Here is a 24,384-nt window from a genome sequence, read left to right as displayed (position 1 = left end):
GGCCAGACCACCTGTGTCAACCATAGGCCCTGCCAAAAAAATCACTTCTGGCTATGCCCTTGGGTCACAGGAATGGCTTCTTTCTCCAATCTCTCCTCCTACTCCTCAAAGTTCTCCTCTTGAGGATCAGGGGTCTGGCTATGGAAGCTGACGGGGAATGTCTCTCTCTCTCTCTCTATGGGTTGTGCTGGAGGATCTGGAGAATTGCTGTCTTATGCAGCCAATATGTTCCAGTATGGCCACTGCTACAGAGCATGGGTGGGGGCATAAGTGTCCATACCAACCCACTGTATTGGTAGCTTGTATGAGCATAGGGTTCAATTTGGGCAGCCCCCTGTTATGATAGACAACCCTGGGCTAAGACTGAATAAATGTCATCCTCCTCCTGCTCCTCAGCAACATCACTAGAGAGGGAGGGAGCAGTCATGGACAGTAGGGTAGACTGTGTCAATATTGCATGTAAGTCCGGGGATGTGATCCATACAGCAGTTATGTTAGCACCCAGCAGTGGAGACTTGGGTGTCTCCGAGACCAGCAAATACTTTGGAAATGGAAATTCTTCTGGTACCGGAATGGTCACTGATATTGTGGAAATCAGTGGAATCGATGATGTTGTAGTAGAACTGTTGTCAGTGCCATGGTCACTCTGCATTCTAAAGAATGTCCAGCAGGCAGCACCATAATCTACTCGGTACCGACTGTCTAGGATTCTGTCGGTGCCATTTTTGAGGAGGTCAGCTTATCTTTGCCGCTCTTTCTCCCAACAGTGTCATTCTGTCCAAGCCCAACCTCTTAGGATCTTTGGTCTTACTGGCGGCGACGGTACTGGAGGATCCAACAACCTCATAGGTACTCAGCTGTGAGATGGTCAGTACCAAAATCACCAGCTGAGCCGGGGATTTCTTCCTGTTAGTTGGCTCCCTGGTCGAGGAACTTGTGGCCTGCTTCTTAGCAATTTTTTGTGAGGAATTTAAAGATTTCCTCTTCATAGCCATCAGAGAACGTTGTTCCACAGCTGTTGTCAGCGTTGATGGGGATCATTGTCTGGGGGATCCCAGGGCCAGGATTGGAAGCTGGTCAAAGTGAGCTCTCCATTGTAAGGAGTTAGGCTGAGCTCATGACTTTTTCAGGTTCTTATATTTAAGGCAAAAGTGCACTTTTGAAGCACGTGTTTCTCTCCGAGGCAGTGGATACAATGAGAATGACCATCGCTGACAGGAATGGCCTCCTGACAGGACAGGCAATGTTTGAACCCGGGGACCTGGGCATACCCCTTTTTAGGGGTCACTTTCCTAAAGGGAAGAAGTAAGGAAGTGTAAACTGTCCTATTCTATAGGTAAGATGAAAAAAATTAAAAATAAATATAAATTAATTAATATTTATTAAACCATAAGGAAAATAAAAAGGGTGAGAGGGAGGATATTAACTCTAACTGAAACACTACCACTATTAACAAAAGGATTTAGTAAGAGAATTCACTAAGAACTGATTCTGCTAAGGGCTCCATCTCAGGCCAAGGGTGGTTGAGAAGGAACTGAGGGCAGTTTGGCCGCATAGCACCATATACCAGTCAAGCATTGCTACCGAAATCTCCAATCTTAGGTGCAGAGACGCAAAGACACCTAGAGTGGAGAACCCATAGGAACTACTCGAAGAACCATGAGATTTTAACGCAACGATTTCAGTATCTCTTCTAATGGAACAGCTTCTTTAGATGCTGGATTGAAGGTGTTCAAAATGTCATATAAACTTAGGTAGGTAATAGTGACCCCATCCTGTTCCCATTTGCAACCTAAATGACCTCATATTTAGCACATTACATCATATTGAAAAGGGAGCCTATCTGCTGAAAGTCATTATTTAGACTTTTTCTGTGTTTAAACACCTGTTGGACAAATAAGAACTATTCTTGTATGTTTAGCAGGGGGGCAGCTTTTTGAAAATATAGACCCACAAGTCAACTGCAGTGTTGTTTTCAGTTCATGAAACTTGCACACTAAGTACACTGCCTGTGACATATCCAGGGTACAATCTAGACTAGTGAGTAGCTGTATCACTCCTGCCTACTAACCTGGAGTACCCTTTACAATGCTTTGCTTTTGTTGCCTCTAGTCCTGGACTGCTCACAAACAGCCTCTAGCATGTTAGTCACTCCCAGCTGTTTGTGTGAACTTGCAGCCTGCCAGTCTCACCAAGGCTTTTGCTAGCCTGAATTATGCTGCAGGGTGATCCCAGCACACTCCCAGTCCCAGATTTCCTACCAGAAATGTATGTCTTGTACTGCCCAGCCCCCTCCTGGACAATAAGTTAATATAAAGTCCACCATTTTACTAATAGAAATGATGCGCACAGATCCTGTTATCCCAAATGGAGTTTCTCAAACACATCAATTCAATCACACTGGTTTAGAGAAAACAAGTGTATTAACTACAAAAATTATAGGTTTTAAGTGAATACAAATAATGAGGCATGACAGTCAGAAATGGTTACAAGATAAAATGCAATAGTGCCTAATTTATCAATCTACGTATGTTAAATTCAAAGCAAAGTTTTTTTCACCACATGTTCTCAATAATTTTACTGGTCAAACTTCTTAGGCCAGAACACTTTCTTCTGTGTAATGGCTGCTTCCTTTGTTCTTGCTGGTGCAGTGAATTGATGGAGAGGGAGAGAGAGACAGAGAGAGAGTAAAGAGGAGGAGTGGGGTCCCTTGGAGTGTTTCCCCTTTCTTTTTATAGTCCTCTGCTCCCTTTGAAACTCTGTGGATGGGAACCCCATGCTGTTTCTTTGCTAAAATGTAGATTTTTCACTCCTGGTTCCTTTCCTGCCAAAGAATGGTCATTTAGTAGGCCCACTGGCCTTGTTTATACATGGCTGAGACATCATCTAGCTCTTTGTCTCTGAGGAACTGGTTTGGCCACTCCTCAGACTTGGAACAATTTTTAGTAACACCATACAGTGGAATCTTATAACTTTATATACAATGTTACCACACATATTTTACCAGGACAATAATAACCAGCAAATTTTGATTTTTCAAATGATATCTTATAAGGTATATTTTGTACAAAAAGATGATTACAATAGAGTGCAAGGGGTGAATATAAGTGTATGGTTTGTCACAGTGCTTATGGGTATGTAGATTCCAGAGAAAGCTTCTCTAATGTATGTGTTATTATAGATGTATTTATCTGGTTGTAGCTTATCATTCCAATCCCGTTTTAAAAAATCTCTAGATTATTTCTCGAAGAATCAGTTTTGGTGAGAAACTCCTATGAAAGCAGAATCATGTCCTCATAAATACCACTGTTTATCCATGAGTTGATGTATACAGCCACCAAAATATCAGCTGCTTTTCAGACGCTCCCAATATTATTAAATGAAACTACTTAATTTATTATTTGGCTGACGATTTTATTTGATCTTTATGGCTGCTATCCATTTTTAAGGTTGCTATTTAAGGGGATTAATTTGATTCTGTCACCTAGGTCAACACGGAGATTTAATGAATACGGAGGTTGCATGTGAAACGAAGTACAGCATCACAGATTTTGTTGCAAAGATCTCACGACCATTTCATGGCTCCTACATAAACAAACCACTCAAGGAAATCAGTACAAAACTGATCAAACAGGTTCATTACTATGTAACTTTGTCAGATTCATTTGTGACAGATCCACTCATCCTTCTTATCTTTCAGGTAGCAGCAGTTACCTATGACAATTCAACTAACAACTATTGTTTCATGACCTCAAGCTTCATTCTGGTATTGCTGTAATGAAGATCATAGGTTCACCAGACTTATCATGCAAAGGATATTTTACATCCTAAAAATGCATTTTAGGTATATCTAAAATTCTACTACCTAAATATTTTCTAAATTTTGGAGCTTTAAAGCACCATCAACTTTATATACTGACCTATACTAGGTATATATACTATACCAAAACGACTAGTGATTGCAACATCTTAAAGGAGCTTAATTTTCAGAGGGCAGGTGCTCAACACCTCTGAAAATCAGGACCTTTTCTAAGTGTCTCCAGTTGGACACCTAATAATTGAGACATTTAAAAATTACTAGAAACTTTTGAAAAATTTAGACCATTACCAGTATTTCACCCTCCTCCAAAGAGAAGGCATTTAAAAAGACGTTTTTTTAGATTTAATTATTTTGTTTAGAATACTAAAAGATCTGAGTCACTGGCTCTCTGAAATAATGTTGCTACATTTTGATGATGTTACAATGCTGGCCATGAGATTTTCCTGTGTTCTATCTGTGCAATTTTGCTGACTACAATATGCAAACCAAAACATAAAAAGGTATCTTTAACGCTATGACAGAAACTAATAAAAACAAGGATATAAAAGGCTGACCTCTGATACCTAGTCACAATAGGACTGCTCCTTATCTACTTCTTCATAACTCAGTTCAGTAATAAAACCACATCTGGGTTTCACTAGTGTTGGACAGGAGTTTTGAGCATAGCCAAAGATAATTTTATATTTAGTAAGTTTCTTAAGCACAACTGTACATATTCAGAATTAAAATTCCATTTTCATTAACTTCTTTTTTACCATGTTCTTCTAGTGTGTATTTGTTAAGTGTCATGCTCTATTGCAATTAAGCATATATGCATTCAAGCGAAACCAATACATTTCCACTAAAAGACAGAAACTCCTGTTTTGTCAAAGAGCCATAGGTAGCTTGATCAACCCATGATAAAGAGTCTTTTCCTATAATTTTCAGGAGATGGGTCTCTGGCAATGTCAGCTGACTTTTGCATTAAATAGGTATGTATCTTCATTTCTAAGCAGCTGTTCAGGCAATTAACATCCTAGTTAAATATTTGCAAAGGACCAGCCATCTGAAATTAAGTAAAACAAAATACTGAACTCCCCAGCTTGTTTCCTTCTGTATAACAAATTCTCTATGAATTTCAATTAACTCTTTTTAGCCTGTTTCAGGAAATGTTCCATAAAAACCCATAAGCTAAAATGTTCCTAAAGCATTTTAAATCACCCAATCAATGCCAGGGTTAAATAAACTCTACGCCAGTGTCACAGACCTTGCCACAAATATTTAGAGACTCCTGAAGGGTCAGCAATTTAACAAGGAGGCATGTATTTAAATAAACTGTCCTAGGGACGTGAGGGCAAAGTTCACAAACTAGCCACAATAGGAGAATGGGGTGGGACTGATTTCACTCAGTCTGACAACCCTATCTCCCAACAGCCATATACCCTTCCCATTTCAGTTTCCAACACCCCCAAAAATAGTCATTTCTATCTATTGGCCACTGTTTTAAGGTTAAGTAAAAGATCTAAATGGTAGATGAATGTTCTTATTTCTCCTGAAAGACTACAGTAGGCATACAAAGTTTTACTGACTTGAAAAGTTTCCTCATTATATGTATAGAAAATCTCTCTCAGACATGCAAAAACTTACAAATGCATGGAAACATTTAAGTGGGAACCATGTGTTGGGTGAACTTTCCTCTCTCAACCTATTCTTCCCAAAACAACTTTCTATGCAGAAAATGGTAATCTCACTAAAATAGCAACAGTGAGCATCTCATTTCCACATGTGGTGGCACAATTCTGAGACTTCAGCCATATAACTAAGCATCCTTACCTCTAATTCTAATGAAAATAGAGGGCAAATCTTAAACTGGTAGAAAACAAATCCTTTTTTATTTCAGAGTTACAGTCCTGCCATAAAAACCCAAGGTTAACATCTCTGCTACTAAAGTAATAAGCAATGTTTACCGCTGAGAATACAAAGGTAGCGAATTACTTTAATCTGTTGATAAATGCAATAACCCTGCAATGTAAGTGCTTCAGAAGAAAGAAATTTTCATTCTTATCTCATAATTGCAAAGTCTTTTGTCTGATTTTCTTTACCTTAAAAGCATTAGTATTAACAGCTGCTTAAAACACTTCCCTCCCACCCTCCTTCCCATGGTGATACAGACAACTATGATAAAATAGGCCTGTGCTTTACAGTCTCTTAAACAACAGAATAATTCAGCATTTAAAGACACTATTTTTGAACATTTTCTTCACTCCCTGCACATGATAAATATGTGCATATTAGAAAAACACATCCGAAAATATACACCTTAAAATGCATAGGAGCCCTACCTCATCCAATGCACACTTTATAAAGTGTGCATTGGGCCATACACAATTCTGTGAACTGGACTGATAAATACATTTTATATATTGGGCAAGACCATACATATATTATATAGTGTACATTTCCAAAGCACACTCCTAAAACAAGAGAGACGAAGTAGGGTTAATAAGCAAAAATTTCTTTCTAACTTTCCCTTTACATCTCTGATCTATCATATCTTTACATACTTTTAAAACTTAAAAACAACATTAATTCCTACAAGGAATTTCATACCACAGACTACCACATAAATCAGTATTTGAAAAATATTTAAATAGAAAATAATTTATCCAACAATCAGAAAAGGTTCCTAAGCATATTAGATTTATTATTTAGACTAATTTTAAACACATATACTGGTAGATGTAGTACAAGTCCTTATAGAAATTTCTTACTATGCATAGACTTACAGCCAATGTATGTATTAGCTATTTTATCCTTTTCTTCCATAGTACCATATCATATTAGAGAGACTTCACTTACCACACTTTACTTTATAACAAAAGACATTTTAAAAATTTAGATAGCAGTGTCTTTTAAAAATATTAGCTTTTTTTTGTTGTTGTTTACTTTCTGATAAGTAAAAATATTAGCTTTTTGTTGTTGTTGTTTACTTTCTGATAAGAAAAGGTAAAACAAAAACAGAGTGACTGCAAATATGGCAAATTTCTTCTTACAGGTAATATCTTACAGCACACAAACATAGGGTTTATAAAAGAATTATTGACACAGCGCCTTAATTATGACATTTCGAAGTGCTACTATAGATGGGCACAAAAAGTAAAAGGAAAAAGTTATTCTAATGAAAAACTGAGATGAATGCTAAAAGAAAAGGAGTGTTTCCCTTATCCTAGATTATGTGAGGAAGAATAGTGTCAGTTAGTATCTCAAAAGTGGGGAAAGTTTGGCAACTAACTTTTCCAAATTTGTTTCAAGTATAATTATGCCGTGTAACAGTTTGAAGCAGTGACCATCTCAGATTTACATATTACAGTTTCTTTTTTATTTAAAATTATACAGATTCCGTTTTGCATAGTTGTCATAAATAAATGAAATATATATATAAAGAAAAAAGCTTACCCGTTCCCAGCTAAAAGACAGACCTAGTGAATTAAGCTGCTCCCTCATGTGTTGAATATTACTGCAAAAGAAAAAAAAATGAAACAATTAATAGTATTAAAGAATATTCCTAATTATTTTTGATTATGTAATACATTTGTTATCAGATGTCTGTAAAGGTCTTTGAGCCTCAAAGGCATTACAGAACTGCTAAATATCATTATCCTATAAGCAGTCCAATTGAAGTAGTTGTCTAATAGGCAAATCCTTCTTAAGATGGCCACTTTAAAGGCTTCCTGTGGATTTTGATTCAACCTTCAATGACCACCTGTACTACACACTGATTTCTGCCATTACCTTGAGAGTAACTGAAGAGAGGAGGCCAACTCTTCATTTTGGGGAAAACACACACCCTACCATTCTGGGAACATTGCTTTTCCATTATTATTTAGTATTTGTATTGCAGTAGAACCTAAAGATTACAGATTCATTGCCTGTATACCAATATCAGAACACAGCTGCTCTCCACCAGTTCTGGTAGAGGGATGTGAAGGAAGATTCCCTAATATGTACCTCCTATATGGCATAATAATGTGGAATATAATGGGATGGTCATAGATGTTTACATTTCTATGGAAACTGAAGGAAAGAATTAACATTCTGGAATTTTTAACTTTTTATTTTGGTTAGAAAATATTCTGGGTTAGTTAGAGAAGAAGGATGGGCCAGTAGCTAGGGTACATGACTAGGACTTGGGAGACAACATATTCCTGCATAGTTTTTAAGGCCAGAAGGGATCATTATGATAATCTATTCTGACCTCCTATGCAACCTAGGCCATAGAATTTCACCCAGTAATTCCTGCACCACATTTATGTTCAGCAGTTTGGGAAGCAGTGTTCAGATGCACCCATTGCCGTCAACAGATACACTTTCTATCATAAACAAGGTTGTAGAGCAACTCCTCCCTAGAAATAGCTGGAGACTAGTTTGAGTGAATCTGTAGCATTAGACCAGGTCTACACAAGAAAAGGTGTGCCGGCATAGCAACACCAGTATAGCAAATCCTCTTAGGCCTGGTCTACACTACAGGGTTAGGTCGACATAAGCTGCCTTGTGTTGACCTAGCTATGGAAGTGACTTCATTTACATTTGGCTCCCACTGATATACGCGCCTATGTATACCAATTTAGGAACACCAGCTCCCCAAGTGGCATAGAGTCACGGTTGATGTAATTAGGTCAATGCAGTGTCAGTGTAGACACTGCATTGCTTACGTTGACTATTACTCTTTTTCAGGAACCATCCCACAATGCCCCACACTAACAATACAATCGACACAAGCACTCCTGGTGAGGACATGTACCATTGACACAAGCAGCCAAGTGTGCATACACACAAGCAATTTAATAACTGTTGTGGCTGTACACCGAGGTAAGGTGAGTAACCATAATTTTGTAGTGTAGACATGGCTTTAGTGCAGACGCAGATTCTAATGGCAAAAATATGTATTTTCCAACATTATCCATAAAAATATCTGAATGTAATAAGCTATAACAGCAAAAGCTACTTCCCTGCCAGGAGAACTACATCCACACCAGGGCATTTGCTGATATAAAAGCGTCATTTAAAAAATAACACCCCAACCAACGTATTATATATCATAGACAAAAATTTCCAGTATAGATCTGGACTTGTTTTGTTTTGTTTTTTAAAAGAAGAAAAGAGACACACACAGTTGATAACTTAACTGGAGTTCATTGTAAATTATTTACATTTAGTAGTTTTATGATGTAGTACAAATCAAAACAATAGGAAATACAATTGTGGTTTTAGTTTCAACGTGTTACTGTAAACAGTCTCAACAATTAATTGTTAATTTGTTTTAAAACAGTTATAATACTTTTATGAATATTTAAATATTAAACAAGGTAATAGCACACATGTTTCAGAATTAAAGAGATTTACAGGATCAACTACTTTGTCAACACAAAATATTTGCATATGATGCAAGGGAAGCCAAAAATAAAGCAATCAATCAATTTTTGAATCAATTAAAAAAAGTCTATATAGTGCAATGTTAAGGTTGCCTATTTAGTACTGATATCCCAAGGCAGAGAGGGGAAATCAGAAAATGCTCAAGGTAACGCTTCCATATAGCAATATTAGGCCTCTCACATTAAACTAATAAATGCAAATATGTGCAGCTATTTTAAATGTGTAAACATAAGTATACACAATGTGGGCAAGTTAATGTGATTATGAAAGACTTAGCTGTATTTTTCTGAGATTTATGGGCTCAAATATGCACATACAAAATGCTTCATTAGCAGTTTACACTTAAAGGAAAAGAGAAACGAAAAACTGCCCAGCCTGAGTTATCAGGGAAGAGGCACATCTAAAAATAAAGACGACAACATAGAAGACAGCCATGTTCAGTTCTGTGCTGCACTACAGATGTTAGGCAAATTACTTAGCCTCTCTGTGCCTCAGTCCCCCATCTTAAAATGGGGATAATAATACTTCCTACCTCAACAGGGGTTTTGTACATTAAAAGATTGTGGGTAACTCAGACGCTACCACGATGGGGACCCTATAAGCACCCTAGAGAGGTTTGCTTTGAATTCAGGTTACAGTAGATTTATTGGAGAGGGTGGGAGGAGGATGGTGATCACCAATTTACTATCCAGCTTCCTCAGAGGTAACACGGTAAGTAATCTACGGTAATAACAGATGTGCATTTGCCCAGAGGGGAGACACTAGGCAGATATAATAAAGCCAAGTGTATATGCAATGTGTCTACAAGTCAGCAGTCTACAATTTCCTCTGAACTACCTTCATGTATAATAGGAAATTGACTGCCACGCATTGTGTATAAGGCCTTTTTTTTTTGTTCCATCTGTGGAGAATAAAAGGAACAAAAACTAGTTCTTAGTATTTTGCTAGATGGAAATTTGGTTTCATCTATACTCTCCTCCAGACAATGTAGGAAGAAAATGCAAGCAATAAATATAATGTAAATAATGTAAATTAACAGTTCATTGTCTTAATTCTTTCTAACAAATCAATTTGACTTCATCGCCTCCTTCAATATTTTAGTGGGTAAGGAACCAAACAAGCTCAGCATCTGTCCAAGGAGTGTGAAAAGGTAAAGGCAGAGGAGGTTTTCAGAGAGGAAATACGTTGAAGTCGCAAACGAAAATATGGCCAAGTTCACAACAGCCTCTAGGTGGTTAACAAAATAATTGCAGATAGGAGATTTGTAAACATATCATCTACAAAAATTAATGTTTATTTAGTCAGAGAAAGTTCCACTCAGTATTATAAAAAAAGAATGGGAGGAGATCCCAATTTTTAGAGGTTCTGAACACCCATATTTCCCACTGAACTTATGCGCTTTATCACTTCCCAGCATCAGGCCCAAAATGAAGAGCCAATCATCTTTCACCCCCAATTTGGCAGTGAAAATGACAGCAAACCCAGTCAGAGAAGTCATCTTCCTCAGTAATGTACTCTACACTAAAATTTTCTCCAGCAAATACAAGTTTTGATTTATTCTTATCTCCAATTTCAGAGTCCGGGAAATGTTAGATTTATAATATACAGCTACTATAGCAAGTTGTAGAAGATATCTGAAATAGATCACATCTCGAGTTTATTAAATCATAGTGGCATACTTTAGCTTTTAAAATTTAACCAACTGTATAGTTCATTATCCTGCAAATCTGTGAAGTACCTAAGTGGGTTAAAAGTACCTGTGTGTCCAGTTTGCTGGGTGCAGCCCATGCTCAATTGCAGCATTTTCTGCAGGTAACCCAAATGCATCCCATCCCATTGGATTTATCACCTATAACAAAAATGAAAAATGTTATCCTTTGTTACTTTTTGGAGTGGAGTTTGTAACACCTTCAAGGCTCTAAATAATGAACTGTTTCACACTTCAGTATTTGCTTTCCCTGGTTTGAGTCACTAAAAAATGTGCCTACTGGGACAAGTTCAGCTTTAATGGAAATCTATGAGACGTGTCTGCCTGCTGTAGTTTGGTAACATAGGGAGCATGAATGCAGTAGAAGTAGTTAATCTATAGATCACTCACATAGTTCATCATGGTCACTATTTCAATAATGGATTAACAATGAAAATATCAACCCTCTGTAATTTCTGTAATGTTCTAACTATGCCAAAACACAAAGCAATGGACGTTATAAGTCTGAAGAAGCTGTTGTAATGCAAATCTTTGTGCTACAAAAGGGTGAAAAGATGAAGAACAAGTGTGTTTGGACACAAATTCCCGTATCTGAGAACCTGTTGCATAGCTCTACGTCAAATTCAAACCTGAAGCATGCCTATTTATCCAATATTTTCCTTTTGGATTGAGTGAGAAATAGGGGGTAGACTGGAAAGAGTTTCAGATAGCCCCAAATATAGTACTACGGGCAAAACAATACATACACAGGGACAAAAACAAGTTTTCAATAAATTTTGCTGAAAACAATCTTGGGAATTTTGGCTGAGGACTTTCATAAAAAATATTTTAGAAATGTCAAATAAATGACACCTAAAAAACAAGGTTTACTATTAAAAAAAAGTTGATTTAAAATAGTGCAAGCTGTACACATCTTTCCTACTGATAACTAACTGATTAGTTAGCCAGCAACTCAAAGTATATTCAAGAAGCTTTTCTTTTCCTGAATGTACGAAAATGATGTAAAAATGGTTTAACTTAACACCTCAGTAATGTTGCCGTTAAATGTACCTGGAAAGCACAGTGATCAATGCTTTGTAAGAGAGTCAGTTTTTTATCATTTTAAGTATGCAACCAAATTCAGTAATTATGACTTATTGCATTTGAGAGAGATTAGCAGCAGCAGCAGGTGATATAAGAATGGTATTTAAAAGGTTTACAAGACATCAAATTTGATTTCCCATTTAAATAATAATTCTTTAAAATTATCTGTGTTCCTTTAGAAGCCTGTAAAAAAGGAGGAACAGGTAGACAAACAAGCCAGTGATGGGAATTTCTAGTGAAGTGATTAGGAACTCAGCAATGGTAATGAAGTTGGATATGAAGACAGATGCTAATACCTCCATCTGGAAAAATTAAGTAATTTCTGAGGCACAAGCCTGCCTTTTCCTATCATTTTTGTTATTTTTACTCTTAATTTGGCATACTCCACCAATCATGCAAACAAAAGACATCCCCTGATTTCAGCTCAGGTTCTTTCCCACTTGAAACAAACAGACAGACAAACAAAAACAAAAAGTGCACTCCCTTAGATATTTATACAGTGCCTAAAGCACCAGTTCGGTATATAAGCATAGGAATCTAACGGTTACTGTCTCCCCAACATCCTGTCTTAAGAAATATTTATATTTGAGGTTTCTTACTGGAAAAAATGGATACTAGTCTTTCCATAACTATTGTTCTTCGAGATGTTTTGCTCATGTCGATTCCAATGTAGGGGTGCATGCGCTATGTGCGCCATCGCCGGAAGCTTTTCCCTAGTGGTATCTGCCTGGTCAGCTCTGGTGCCCCCTGGAGTGGCGCACTCATGACAAAGTATATAGGCAGCTGCCCCCCTCCATCGCCTATCCCCTCAATTCCTTCCTGCTGGCAAGTCTGACAGAGGAGTAAGTGGGTGGGTTTTGGAATGGATATGAGCCACAAATCTCGAAGAACAACAGTTATGGAAAGGTTAGTAACTGTTTTTATTTCTTCTAGTGCGTGCTCATGTCCATTCCAATGTAGGTGATCCGAAGCCATTTAGTCAGGTGATCAGAGTTTCGTTGTGACACGGACCGGTGGACCGCTTACCCAAAGACTGCATCGCTCCTAGCTTGTTGAGTGATGGTATAGTGTGCAGTAAATGTGTGGATAGATGACAGGTCGCTGCTGTGCAGATGTCCAAGATCAGGACTTGTGCCATGAAAGCCACTGACGAAGCTTGTGACCTTGTGGAGTGTGCTGTTAAGTGCGGAGGCAGTACTTTTGCCAAATCATAGTAAGTGCGTATGCAGGATATGATCCACGAAGAGATTCTCTGAGCAGAGACTGGGTCACTGGTGAGAGATAAACATCAGATATTCGTACCCTTTTGGGAGTACAAAGTACATCCTCTCGACCCATTTTTCTGTGGGCTGGAGGAATGTGGGAATTTGCCACATGGCCTTTAGGGGCTGCAAAATAGCCTCATTTGGAGGCAGGGCCACCCTTGCTGGTCCAGTGGATATTTATATGTCCACTAAGGCCAGGGCTGACTCCACAATCTCCTCTACTCCTAGGCCGAGGTTTTAAGCCATCCTACGCAAAAGCTCCTGATGAGCCTTGTAACTGTCCTGCACCGGAGCGATGACTGTACCCATCACTGCCTCATCTGGAGGACGAGGTGACTAGAATTGTCCCAGGATCTTGCATCTCCTGCGGTGCTGATGGACCCTCTGTGGGGTATTATGGGCAACTGCAACTTCCGCCCCTAGAACTGAACCCCTCTCCGATGGGGAAGGTGGGAGCGCTCTCACTTCAGAGGGCGCCAAGTGTGAATGTCCTGTGTAGGAGCCTTGGAAGGAGTCAGTTACCCAAGTGGCCCACATGGCCACTGAAGTGACATCTGCCATTGTGTAGAGGGCCATGCTAGTGGGACCCGCCCCTGAGTCACAGCTGCATGTTTCTCGTCTTCCCAATGCCTGCTCCTTAGTGATCCAATAAGGCTTTGCCTAAGATTCAGAGCCAGAGAACTCAGTCTTGGGTGATCATGGTGGTACCATGCCCCTTGGTGCCATGTATCGGTGCCAGGATGGTGAACAGTGCTGCAGTGAGGAACGGTACCACGATGAGGAGTGGCGTCGGGACCATGAATAGTTCTGGGACCACGATCGGTGCCAGGAGTGTGACCTGTGCCGAGCTGGCTATTGATGATGTGACGTCAAGTCTCATGAGACTGAGTGAGATGGGGGTCAGTGCCTCACCATCATCGCTGGCTTACCTAAGACCTCTGTGGGGCATGGTCCTGCAGAGCCAGAGCTGTCCCTTGTTGGCCATGGCTCAGGGGACATGAAGACACTGGGAGGGTCAAAAGACTCCTCGCCACCTCATATGCCTCTGGTGTTGATAGTGTTGCCAGGGTCGAGTCTCCTCCATGGCTCACCCTCAGCAGGGAATCCATATGCATGAGACTCAACGGTTCCCCCTTAGGGGCCGGAGTCAACTATGTCAGTTGGTCAATGACAATCTAAGAGTGGTCTGGCATGACTCTCACTCTCTCTGGGGTCTTCCTCAGAGATCTGTGGGGAACACCCTTGGTCTAACTTTTTTAAATGTTTTTCTTCGACACTGGAGATGGGAAGCAATGCTGCGCCGTCAGCACCAATTTCTTGGGCACTGAGGAAGTATGTTGGTGCCAGGTGGTAGTCAGTGCTGGGGATCCCAGGCCACATTGCGGCTCCCTAACTCAGCCCGGGGCACTTCTAACCAAGGAGGTACTCGGTGCCGGATCAGGTTGTCACTCTGAAGAGTGGTGAAGTACAGCCTCCATCAGGAGGAATTTGATTCTACTATCTCTATCCTTCTTGTTTCAAGGTCTAAAGTATTTGCAAATCTGGCACCTTGCCTCAATATGCCCCTCTCCCAGGCATTTCAGGCAGCTGTTATGTAGGTCACTTACCAGTATATTCTTTGAGCAAGTCGCACAGTATTGGAAACCCTGGGATTGAGGCATGCCCCGGGTGGGCTAGGCCTGAAGTACCTTAACTAACTAAGTACTTAATCTAATCGACTATTTATACTTTATGTACAATCTATTGACAGGAACATCACCACTAAGGAGTATGACTTGCAAAGCAAGAAACCAATAGCGTTCTAGAGAACGTCACAGACAGAAAGAAGGAACTAAGGGGGGTGGCAGGGTGGCAGCTGCCTATATACTGCATCATGAGGGCACCACTCCGGGGGCACTAGAGTCAACCCAACACTAGGGAAAAGCTTCTGGCAACAGTGCATGCGGTGCGCACACACCTACATTGGAATAGATATGAACAAACACTCAAAGAAGAACTTTCATTTAAAGAGACGTATTTAAAATAGCCACAAGTCAAACTCCAAAACAGATTTATCTGTTTAGTTGCCATAGAGACAATATATTAGATAAAATGATTTCAAGTTCACTGTCTCTTTGACCTCCATACTGAGAATGGATTTGAAAGGACTGTGAAATACAATTGTCTAAATGGTAATATGTCTGTTTCTTTTGACCAGAGTCAGAAATATGAATCTACAGATAAAATGCAGTAGTCCCCACACAGCTCTCAATACTACATTTAAGGTCTACTCAGTTAACATGGACAAAGCACAAGAGAAAGATGCCTATTCAGCTGAGTATGATTCCTATAGTACTGAGATACAGGGTAGAAATCAGAGAAGAACAGGTGAAATACACACATTACTTGTATATAAGAAGATAGTTCAAACTCACATAATACTGAAAAGAATACAAGGACAGTTCTACTGTCATTTTATAAAAAGAAGGAAAACATACAAACAAAACCAGAAAGAAAACAGTTTATAAGACACATAGGTATACGTATCAGTTCCTTAGCTATGGACAGTGATTCAGGCATTCTGAGAAAACTCACTATTTTCCCCAGCATTACAGATGAACAAATGAAATGCAAGGAAGTCAACCACTTTCTTATATATTGACTTGACTTCTTATGTATTGATTTAAGACAAGGGCCACTACTTCTTGTGGTTGTACAACCGACAGACCAACTCTGCTCACTAGAAGATCACGCACTACAGCAACAGCTCCTTCCTAACAAGGCTTTTTAGCACAGATGATAGTTGTTCCCTAACTCACAAGGTAAAGAGAAAACAAATAATAGACCCTTCTCGTAACTCAGACTCTTCTCGGTAAGTCTCAGGATGCCTAACACTTATTAATTTGATGGTGAGAAAGTCAGCAGAAAGGCCTTTAGAGACAGAAACAAGTCCGTTCTGAGGGAGCATCAACCAGAAAGGAATAAAGCTCTTAACCAAATAAGTACGGCCCTCGGCTCCTTTTGTTCCACACTCCCTCAGAAAAGGTTTTTAACCTAACAAGCAGTGGGTAAGTTCATATGGAGGAGGGCAAACACAACAGTTTGTGGCCAAAAACCACTCATATTATTAGGAAGCCACAGCTATTCAGAGACTGGTATTTTGTAATCTGCATTTGATATTTCAGATGAGGCCCATGAAGTTACAACAAAAAAATGGTTACTTGATACCGTGTTCTTGACAATTACCACACAGAGTCTCTAGCCTCCTCTTTCTAGAAAAGATCCCTGTGAAGGGTACATTTGGGCCAATGCCAACAGAATGTGATATCTTGAAAGATTTTAGATTCCAAAGAATCAAGCTTAATATTAGATTACTGCACCAAAACTGTGCTAGTTGCAGGACGTGGTCCATGATCTCAGGACAATGGACAGAAGTCAGATGCGCAGGTTCATACGACCACTTCTGTCAGTGATCTGTCACTGCTAACCAGGAAGTCCTGTTAACATGACCATGGAACTGGAAGAAGAAAATTTAAGATGGTTCCCCCATTCCCCTCCGAGAGATCTCAGACTCCTTTTTTTCAGCTCTGCAATCCTCTTACGTTCTGTCTTGTCAGACACCTTATTCCATGTTTGTGAGAGAATGCTGGGTGAGATAAAAAAGTGCTATGTGATACAATATTATCAATATTCCAATAATATTCAACTCTATGTCTCCATCAATCTGATTAAAGACATAAAAAGTGATTGAAAGATCTTTGCTAAAAGGAAACAAAGAGCTTGTTTGTGTTCTTGGGAGTCTTTGATATATCCGGAATAGTGTGTCACAGCACCGTAATATTGCTTTCATGGTGTGCTGCATTCCATTATGAAGACTGAAATTTCTTAATGTGCTCAGACACTACGACTGCCAAAAAATATATAGACATTTAATAAACTCTATACATTGGTTTTATTTATTTCAAAGCTGGAAGGAGAAGACAACCTTAAGCAAAAACAAAGGGTCTCGTTTAAGTGATAAAGAATTTGAAGGACCAGTGGTCTGGTATGTTGATGACAAATCCTACATTATTCCTCTATTTACCTACATGTTAGGGAGACAATAACATTTTGAAAACAAGCTGTCTTTCTGAGCAGGTCTCCAAATTGTCTCTTAAGTTCACTAGCTAATAGAAACTGACATGTAACAGCTAAGAATCAGGCAGGCAAAGAACAATTGGAAATATTAAAATTATGAATATTTGAATAGTATGTACGATCTAGCAAGCAGCAATATTTCAAGAATTCCATGCAACAAGAGTATTGCCTTAACATTCGGCTAATGTGCTGCACAATTTTAAATAAATAAATAAATAAATAAATAAATCAACCCACAGACTTTTATCAAAACATCATAACTCTGCTTATGTAATGCTCTCATTTATTTCTATTCCTGTTCTCAAAAGAGATAAAAGATGAAAAATTATTCTCGGTCTTATGCTATGTTCACACACAACCAAAACTGCTTAGACAATGAGATCTTTCACATCCGTAATCTTTTATGTTCTTATCAAATTTAATTACATTTCAAACACTCTCTCTTTTTTATGTGAAAGTCAGTTAGCTAATTAGCATCTTAGTTATCTGCCGCTGGAAAACTGGATTCAAATATGACTCAGTTCACATGAGATATACACAGTGCTTTCCACTTAATCTGAAACGCAGGAACCATCTAACAATTTAACAAAATGGGTAACATTTCCTTAGGAGAAGTTAGTGGAAGTAAAAACTAATGAAGACCAGAACTGAAGTGCATGGGCATAACATGCCATGGTGACAAGTGCATTATAAGCCTTAGACAGATATGCTTACCCCTCTTCAATACCATCCACTGCCTAAATTTCCTAAAGCACTAACATAAGGAAGATAAAATAAGAAACCCACGTCATTTCAAAAAGAGGAAGTTGTGATGTGGGAATACTACTAGAAATATTCCAAGTTTATCTGGAAACTCATCTGTTAGGAACAGTTTTAAGTATAAATAAAATAAATCCAGGCACAATGCAGAGGAATGGATTAGATGTCACTTCTAACCTAAACAATCCTATAATAATTTTGGACGACCATCACAGTATGATTTCAAGTTTTCCTGTAAATGACTACAACCTCACTTGTGGTATTAACTTCAAGCTATAATTCTATTATAATGACACAATGGAAACAAATGAACTGGATCTCTCTCTGTTTACTGATTCTTAAGAAAATTATGCTCAAACCCTGGAAGGACACAAATGGTCAAGCTGTAGGGTTTCCAATTTTCTAACTGCTGAAAACCGAACATCCCTGCCCTGCCTTTTTCCCCGAGGCCCCTTCCCACCCTCACCCCCCGCCGTCACTTGCTCTCCATCCCTGGGACTCACTTGCTGCCTGCAGAGCCGGGCTGAGAGAAACTTCCTGCCTGCCCAATCGGGGCACAGCGAGACACAGCAGGAGTCAGTCCCCAAAGGGAGGGGTTGGGGTAGGGAAATCAGGGTGCAGCAGGGCCGGGGGGGGTCGGTCCCTGGAGTGAGGGGCTGGGGCAGAGAAGGAGTTGGTCCCCAGAGCAAGGAGTCAAGGTGGGGAAATCGGGGCACAGTGGGGTGGGGGCGTGTCCGTCCCTGGAGTGAGGGGCCTGGGTGGAAAATTGGAGCAGCGGGGATCTCAGTCCCCGGAGTGAGGGGCCAAGCTGGATATTGGGGCATAGCAGGGGAAGGAGGGGGGAAGAGACAGGATTACTCCCCTCCCCACAGCATGTACCTTGTTTGCAGCACGGTCCAGGAGCCAGCCAGTTCTCTCCATCAGGCTGGGGGGCAGGAAGACAGCAGCTGCTATGCCAGGCAGTTGCTCCAGGCTCCAACAGCAGCTGTTGCTCTTTCCACCCCCCCTCCAGTGGCAGAGGCTGGTTACTGCACATGACCGGATGCTGCCAGGGTCCCTTTTCAACCAAACCAGACAGCTGGCAACTCTATCAAGCAGTGTAGGAAATTGTTAGAAACATGGTAGATCGAAATCAATGATTTCTTTGAATTTTTTTAACAAAACATTTTTTTATTTAAAATCAGAATTTTTAATTTATTTAAATGAAATTCTTCTTTTTAAAAATAAACCTGTTTACAATTAAATCTGAATTTATACAAAATACGTTAAAGACATAATTTATTATAATCCCTTACATTTTTTCAATAAAAATAAATATACTTAATCCATGAGCCTCTATCAAAAACTGAGAGTTAAGGCTCTTTTCTATATAAAGAAAGACTCGGGGGGAAAACATCTAACTTTTGAGGTCAAGCTAAGGCTTTATAAATATGATAAATAAATCTTATAAAATAAAATCTTTATCTTTATAAATAGATCTGCCTATGTAAGTTAGGAGACTCATCTTCAAGAGACTTAGGCAAGTAAGAATTTAAGATCCAGTCACTTTCACTTAAGCATATCTGAAAATTTTCCCAGGCTGACTTGAAATAATCAATTTGATTCACTGACTACAGTTAATCCCTCTGTTTAATAAATAATTTAGTTGTAAATGGGAAACATATTTGGATAAGAGAAGTTTATGTATCCAAAACATTTAAGGTTGTTTTGTTTAATACAAACAAATGTTGTATGCTGTTTTGTGTGTTTAAATCCAGTTACCATCCTAATATAACTTAACACAAATTATGAACAAAAAGCTACTTAATTAGTAAATAAGCAATATATCATTCACCATTTGCTAACATGCTAAAAATGTACAATAAATAAGAATCTGAAAATATTAACCTACATAATTGCTTTAAAAAATGTATGTAGTTACAATACGCCTGCCCAGGTAGCAAAAAGATGTGCCAAATCTAGTATAAAGGCTCTATTTAGCTGTAAATCAACATGTTTTAATGGCTATATCAACCAATGAGAATGCACCTTTCTTTAGAAAATAAAAGTTCCACCTTTGGATGGAGTTTCCTCTGGAAAAGTGGATTAAAATCAATTATTTATTCACCTGGTGAATTAAATCATGATTTAAATCATCTTGAAAACAACAGCATGGTACAGTAGAATTTTTTTCCTCAAATGGAGGCAGCTGGATGACTTTGAAGTACACCAGCAATATTTCTAAGTTGGTAAAGGACATGGCACCATTAAAATAAAAACATTGACTTTTACGTAACTTTTTTAAATGAAGTTTTGTAACAAGATTTGTAACTAACACTACATATCTGAAGATTTGTTTTAACTGTACTTGTACCTGGGAAACGTCAAGTATTATTTTAAGCACAGATTTTTACAAATAGTATATCTTGTGATTTTTCTGCTAAAGATTTTTGTCTTCAATGATTAAAATGTAAATAACTTGCCCTATAACAGATATGTTATACTAGAAGTCATTTATTCAACAACCTCATCCAGGTGCATGACAGTGATTTAGGTTTATATACAGTCCACTGAAAGAACTGTGAATAAGTGGAGCCATTCTCAATAGATCATGGGCCAGATCCTCAGATGACATAAAATGGACATCAACAGAGCTATGCCAGTTTACATTAACTGCGGATATGTCTATGTACATACGACAAATGAGCATGTTACAAAAAATTCTTTTTGATAAATAATATCGCAAAACCTTATTATTACATCATTCATCAGTACGTTCAAAAATGATTATATATTCATGTGACATTACACTCATTTGGAAAAAAACATGGAAGTAAGTTGCTAGCGTTACTGTACCGCAATTAGATAAGACTGTTGCTAGTGAAGCCTTCCTGCCTGCTTGTTCACATTAAGTGCCATGTCATTTGCATCCATGGTGATCTATGATCAAAGTAAAATCCCAAAGCAGCAGGGGAAGAATGAGAGCAGCAAATACATGGTCCCCCACCAAAAAAACCCAACTTTGGTGAGATGAAATTAAAGTTTCAGGCAAATATTACTGGTTTACTTTAGCATTTAAACAAAAAACCGCTTTGGAAATCTGGAAAGATGAAATACTAAGGTTGCACTTATCAAAAAAGTACCCAAACTGCTAACCTCTGTTCCCACAGAAATATTAACGTACTACCTACCTTCAGCACATCATACAGATTTATTTACATAAATTGGTTTAGAAATTAATTTAGTTCAATAGGTGTAATTCCCTTGTGTAAACACTCTTCCTTATTGAAGCATCATATTGAGCTACCATAAATCAACGCCTTACCAACTTAAGCTAAATCAATATAAGACCAATTTATTTAAATTAGTAAAATTTTCTCCTGTAGATAATGACTATGTAAGCAAGCAGCATTCCCACCCTGCTCCAAACTTTATAATGTCCAAACTAACTGCTTTTTTTGGAAATTTCCTTTACTGAGAAGTTAAACAACAACATAAATCTCAGCCTCAGCCTCCTCCAAGCATGATCATTCCTAGGATTTCTCACTGAAAACCACATTGGCACCACCCCAAGTCCCCACTTTCCCAAGAGGGAGACTCATCTCATTTATATTCTGCGTTAGAGCTAGTGGGACCTATCTAGTTTGTCTGCCAGAATCAGACAGAAGAATAGTTCTACATCTTTATGCAGGGTCCTTACATGTGACATTGTTTCAAAGGTTCTCTGCATCCATTTCTTAAGGAAAGCAATCAAGTATAAATGGCATTGCTATCTCTTTAACTTTAAAATTTGCCCTCAGAAAAACATTTCAAAACAGACTTGCCGTAAATATCAAAAGCTATGAATTTCTAAATTTCTATTTGGAAAATAAGAGATTTAACAACTTACAGCCCTGCAAAAACCCAAACTTGCTTATTCACTGTATAAAGTACAAAACAGCTTTCTAATTCTTGCATTGAAAAATATATTTTGGTTTGTTATTCTTTAAAAAAAAAAAACTGTCATGCGTTTGCTGCATCTTCAGTAAAGTCCAGTCAGATAAGGAAATGAAGCTATTTTTCTTGTGGTTTTCAAATTCCACATAGACCCCTACCTACCCTTTTGTCTGCTGTAATCATCATACAGAGCAAATCCGTAAAAGATTAGAAGCTGAGACAGCCTTTTGAAAAAAGAGGCATGGAATCAGAAATTAATCTGAAGGAGAAATTCAAGAGTAAATACATTGATTCCTACATGGTAGGAATTAGCAAGGCTGGTAACTTCAAAAAGACTTCAGAACTTTTCAAGTAAATGTTCATGACACAACAGCTCTGAGTCTGACACAATGAAAATCATTTGAGAGACCTTTTATGTCTGTTATGGTATGTGAAGGTTGAATTCTTTGGCTGCCCATCATTAGTCATAAAAAGATGTTCACGTAGGTTAACAAAAAGGAAAAGATATGCCTATTTATAGATCCACAGGAAATTCAGAGTGTTCTGCAACCACTGCCTCTAATATACTTCATGTAGTCTATTTTCACATAAAAGGTAAAAAGAAATTGAAATGCAAGGTCTGAAATTTTATCTCATATAAAAACTGGTTGGGAGAAAAGCCTTTTAGAACTTTCCAGATAATGGAAGTTAGGCAACCTCAGAAATAAAGACCTGCTTTTGTAATGAAAATGAGGTAGCCTCAGGCCATGTCTACACTACAAACTGTGGTCAACGCAAGTTGCTTCATCTTCTGCCACCAAAGATTGTATATTGTACAAGCACGTGCACACTTGGCTGCTTGCATCAGTGCTGTGTACATTCACCAGGAGTATTTGTATTGTTACAAAGTGCAATACACCATAAGTAAATATTCCTGTGTGCTCACACCACCAACCAGGGCAATGCCTTTGGGAATATTTTCACCTGTTGTGGGGTAGAAATGACTCATCCAGGGATCTCCGAGACCTAGGGTGTCAAGTGCCCAGCATACAACTTTCTCCATCCCATAATGCCATCCCTATCTCATAATTTTCATGCCTTTTATTAAAAAAATTCCATAAACTCGTATGGCACTTGTCGCTGTCCGTCATCTCTGACTAACACATGGAGCCTGCAGAACTCTGCATTATTCTTATGAACATTGCACATATATGACACAATTATTCTGCATTTGCAGATCCACAGGAAGTGTCACAACAACAGGGGACTTGATGATTTCTTCTAGGACAGTTTGTTAAGGGACAGAGCAAAAAACAATCCAAGGTTGTTGGCGGTGTTCACAGAGCAGCTGCAGGTGATGGAGCGCCGCTTCTGGGTCTAAGAAACAAGCACTGACAGCTGGAATCACGTTGTAATGCAGATTTGGGATGATGAGCAGTGGCTGCAGAACTTTCAGATGCGAAGAGCCACATTCCTGGATCTGTGTGGTGAGCTTGCCCCTACCCTCCAGCTCTGAATGGTCCCCTGCCTCCTAACCCAACAGGGGAATGAAAAACAAATGCCAACTCTAACTCTGTACCTCTTCTCGTACAAGTAAAACAATTAAAAGTCGATACCTGTGTCTTGTTAACTGGGGGATGGGCTGGACACCATTTTTACATTTAAATGTTGTAAAGAAAAATGCATGCACACACTTACTTACCCAAGTTCCCATCCCCTTCACCTTGCTCATGCATGCTTGCTTGGTGGGAATGGCTAGACTGTGGCAGAGTCTCAAACAGGTCTGCAGCATAACCGGAGTCCCCTGATGCTCCTCTCCTCTTCTGCACTGTTCAGTCTATGTCTATGTCTCCGGCTTCTCCGAGGTATCCATAATGGTGTGTGAGGTGCTGTTGGGGTCTCCGCCACGCAAGCAGTTCATTGCAGAAGCTGCATATTTGCAGCGAAGCACCAGATCTATTGTTGCATTCCCTAGCCCTGTGGTATCCCTGGTGAAGTTCCTTTGCTTTCATGCACCACTGCTGCTGACCCCTGTCCTAACCCTTTGCCTGCATTCAATCTATTCATAGATAGCCACGTTTCTACAGCTACGCTTGTACAGCCTCTTCTTCCTGCAGGCCCAGGAAATCTAATACCTCCTATCTCCTCTAGGCAAGAGTACATTTAGTCCATGGATCCGGTGTGGTCAGCTGGGCAGTTGCACACAACAAAGGTGAACTGCTATGTGTACTTGCAATCAGAATAAGCCATTTAAAAAAATATGCGAAATATACCTCTAGTAACCTAATGATGCCAACGATTTATTTTAATTTCATGTATATGAGTGG

At 39.0% G+C, this 24,384-nt stretch overlaps 1 protein-coding gene across 3 annotated transcripts in view; it reads right to left on the bottom strand.

The window, feature by feature from the left end:
• The window catches only part of LARS2 (leucyl-tRNA synthetase 2, mitochondrial), a 118,552-nt gene that overhangs the window by 83,821 nt on the left and 10,347 nt on the right, over positions 1-24,384 (bottom strand). For all 3 annotated transcript variants that reach the window (XM_067561728.1, XM_067561729.1, XM_067561730.1), the window contains exons 4-5: positions 10,990-11,081; positions 7,256-7,316 (exon numbers count right to left, since the gene is read on the bottom strand). In XM_067561728.1, coding sequence (XP_067417829.1) covers positions 7,256-7,316; positions 10,990-11,081 — 153 coding nt within the window. The remainder of the gene's footprint in view (positions 1-7,255; positions 7,317-10,989; positions 11,082-24,384) is intronic.

The sequence above is a fragment of the Emydura macquarii genome, unplaced genomic scaffold (genome assembly GCF_026122565.2).
Source record: "Emydura macquarii macquarii isolate MOO-44397 ecotype Brisbane River unplaced genomic scaffold, CSIRO-AGI_Emac_v2 contig_2422, whole genome shotgun sequence".
Classification (NCBI taxonomy): domain Eukaryota; kingdom Metazoa; phylum Chordata; order Testudines; family Chelidae; genus Emydura; species Emydura macquarii.
Note: the sequence above shows the minus strand (reverse complement) of the source record. Positions and strands in the feature narration are given on the sequence as shown.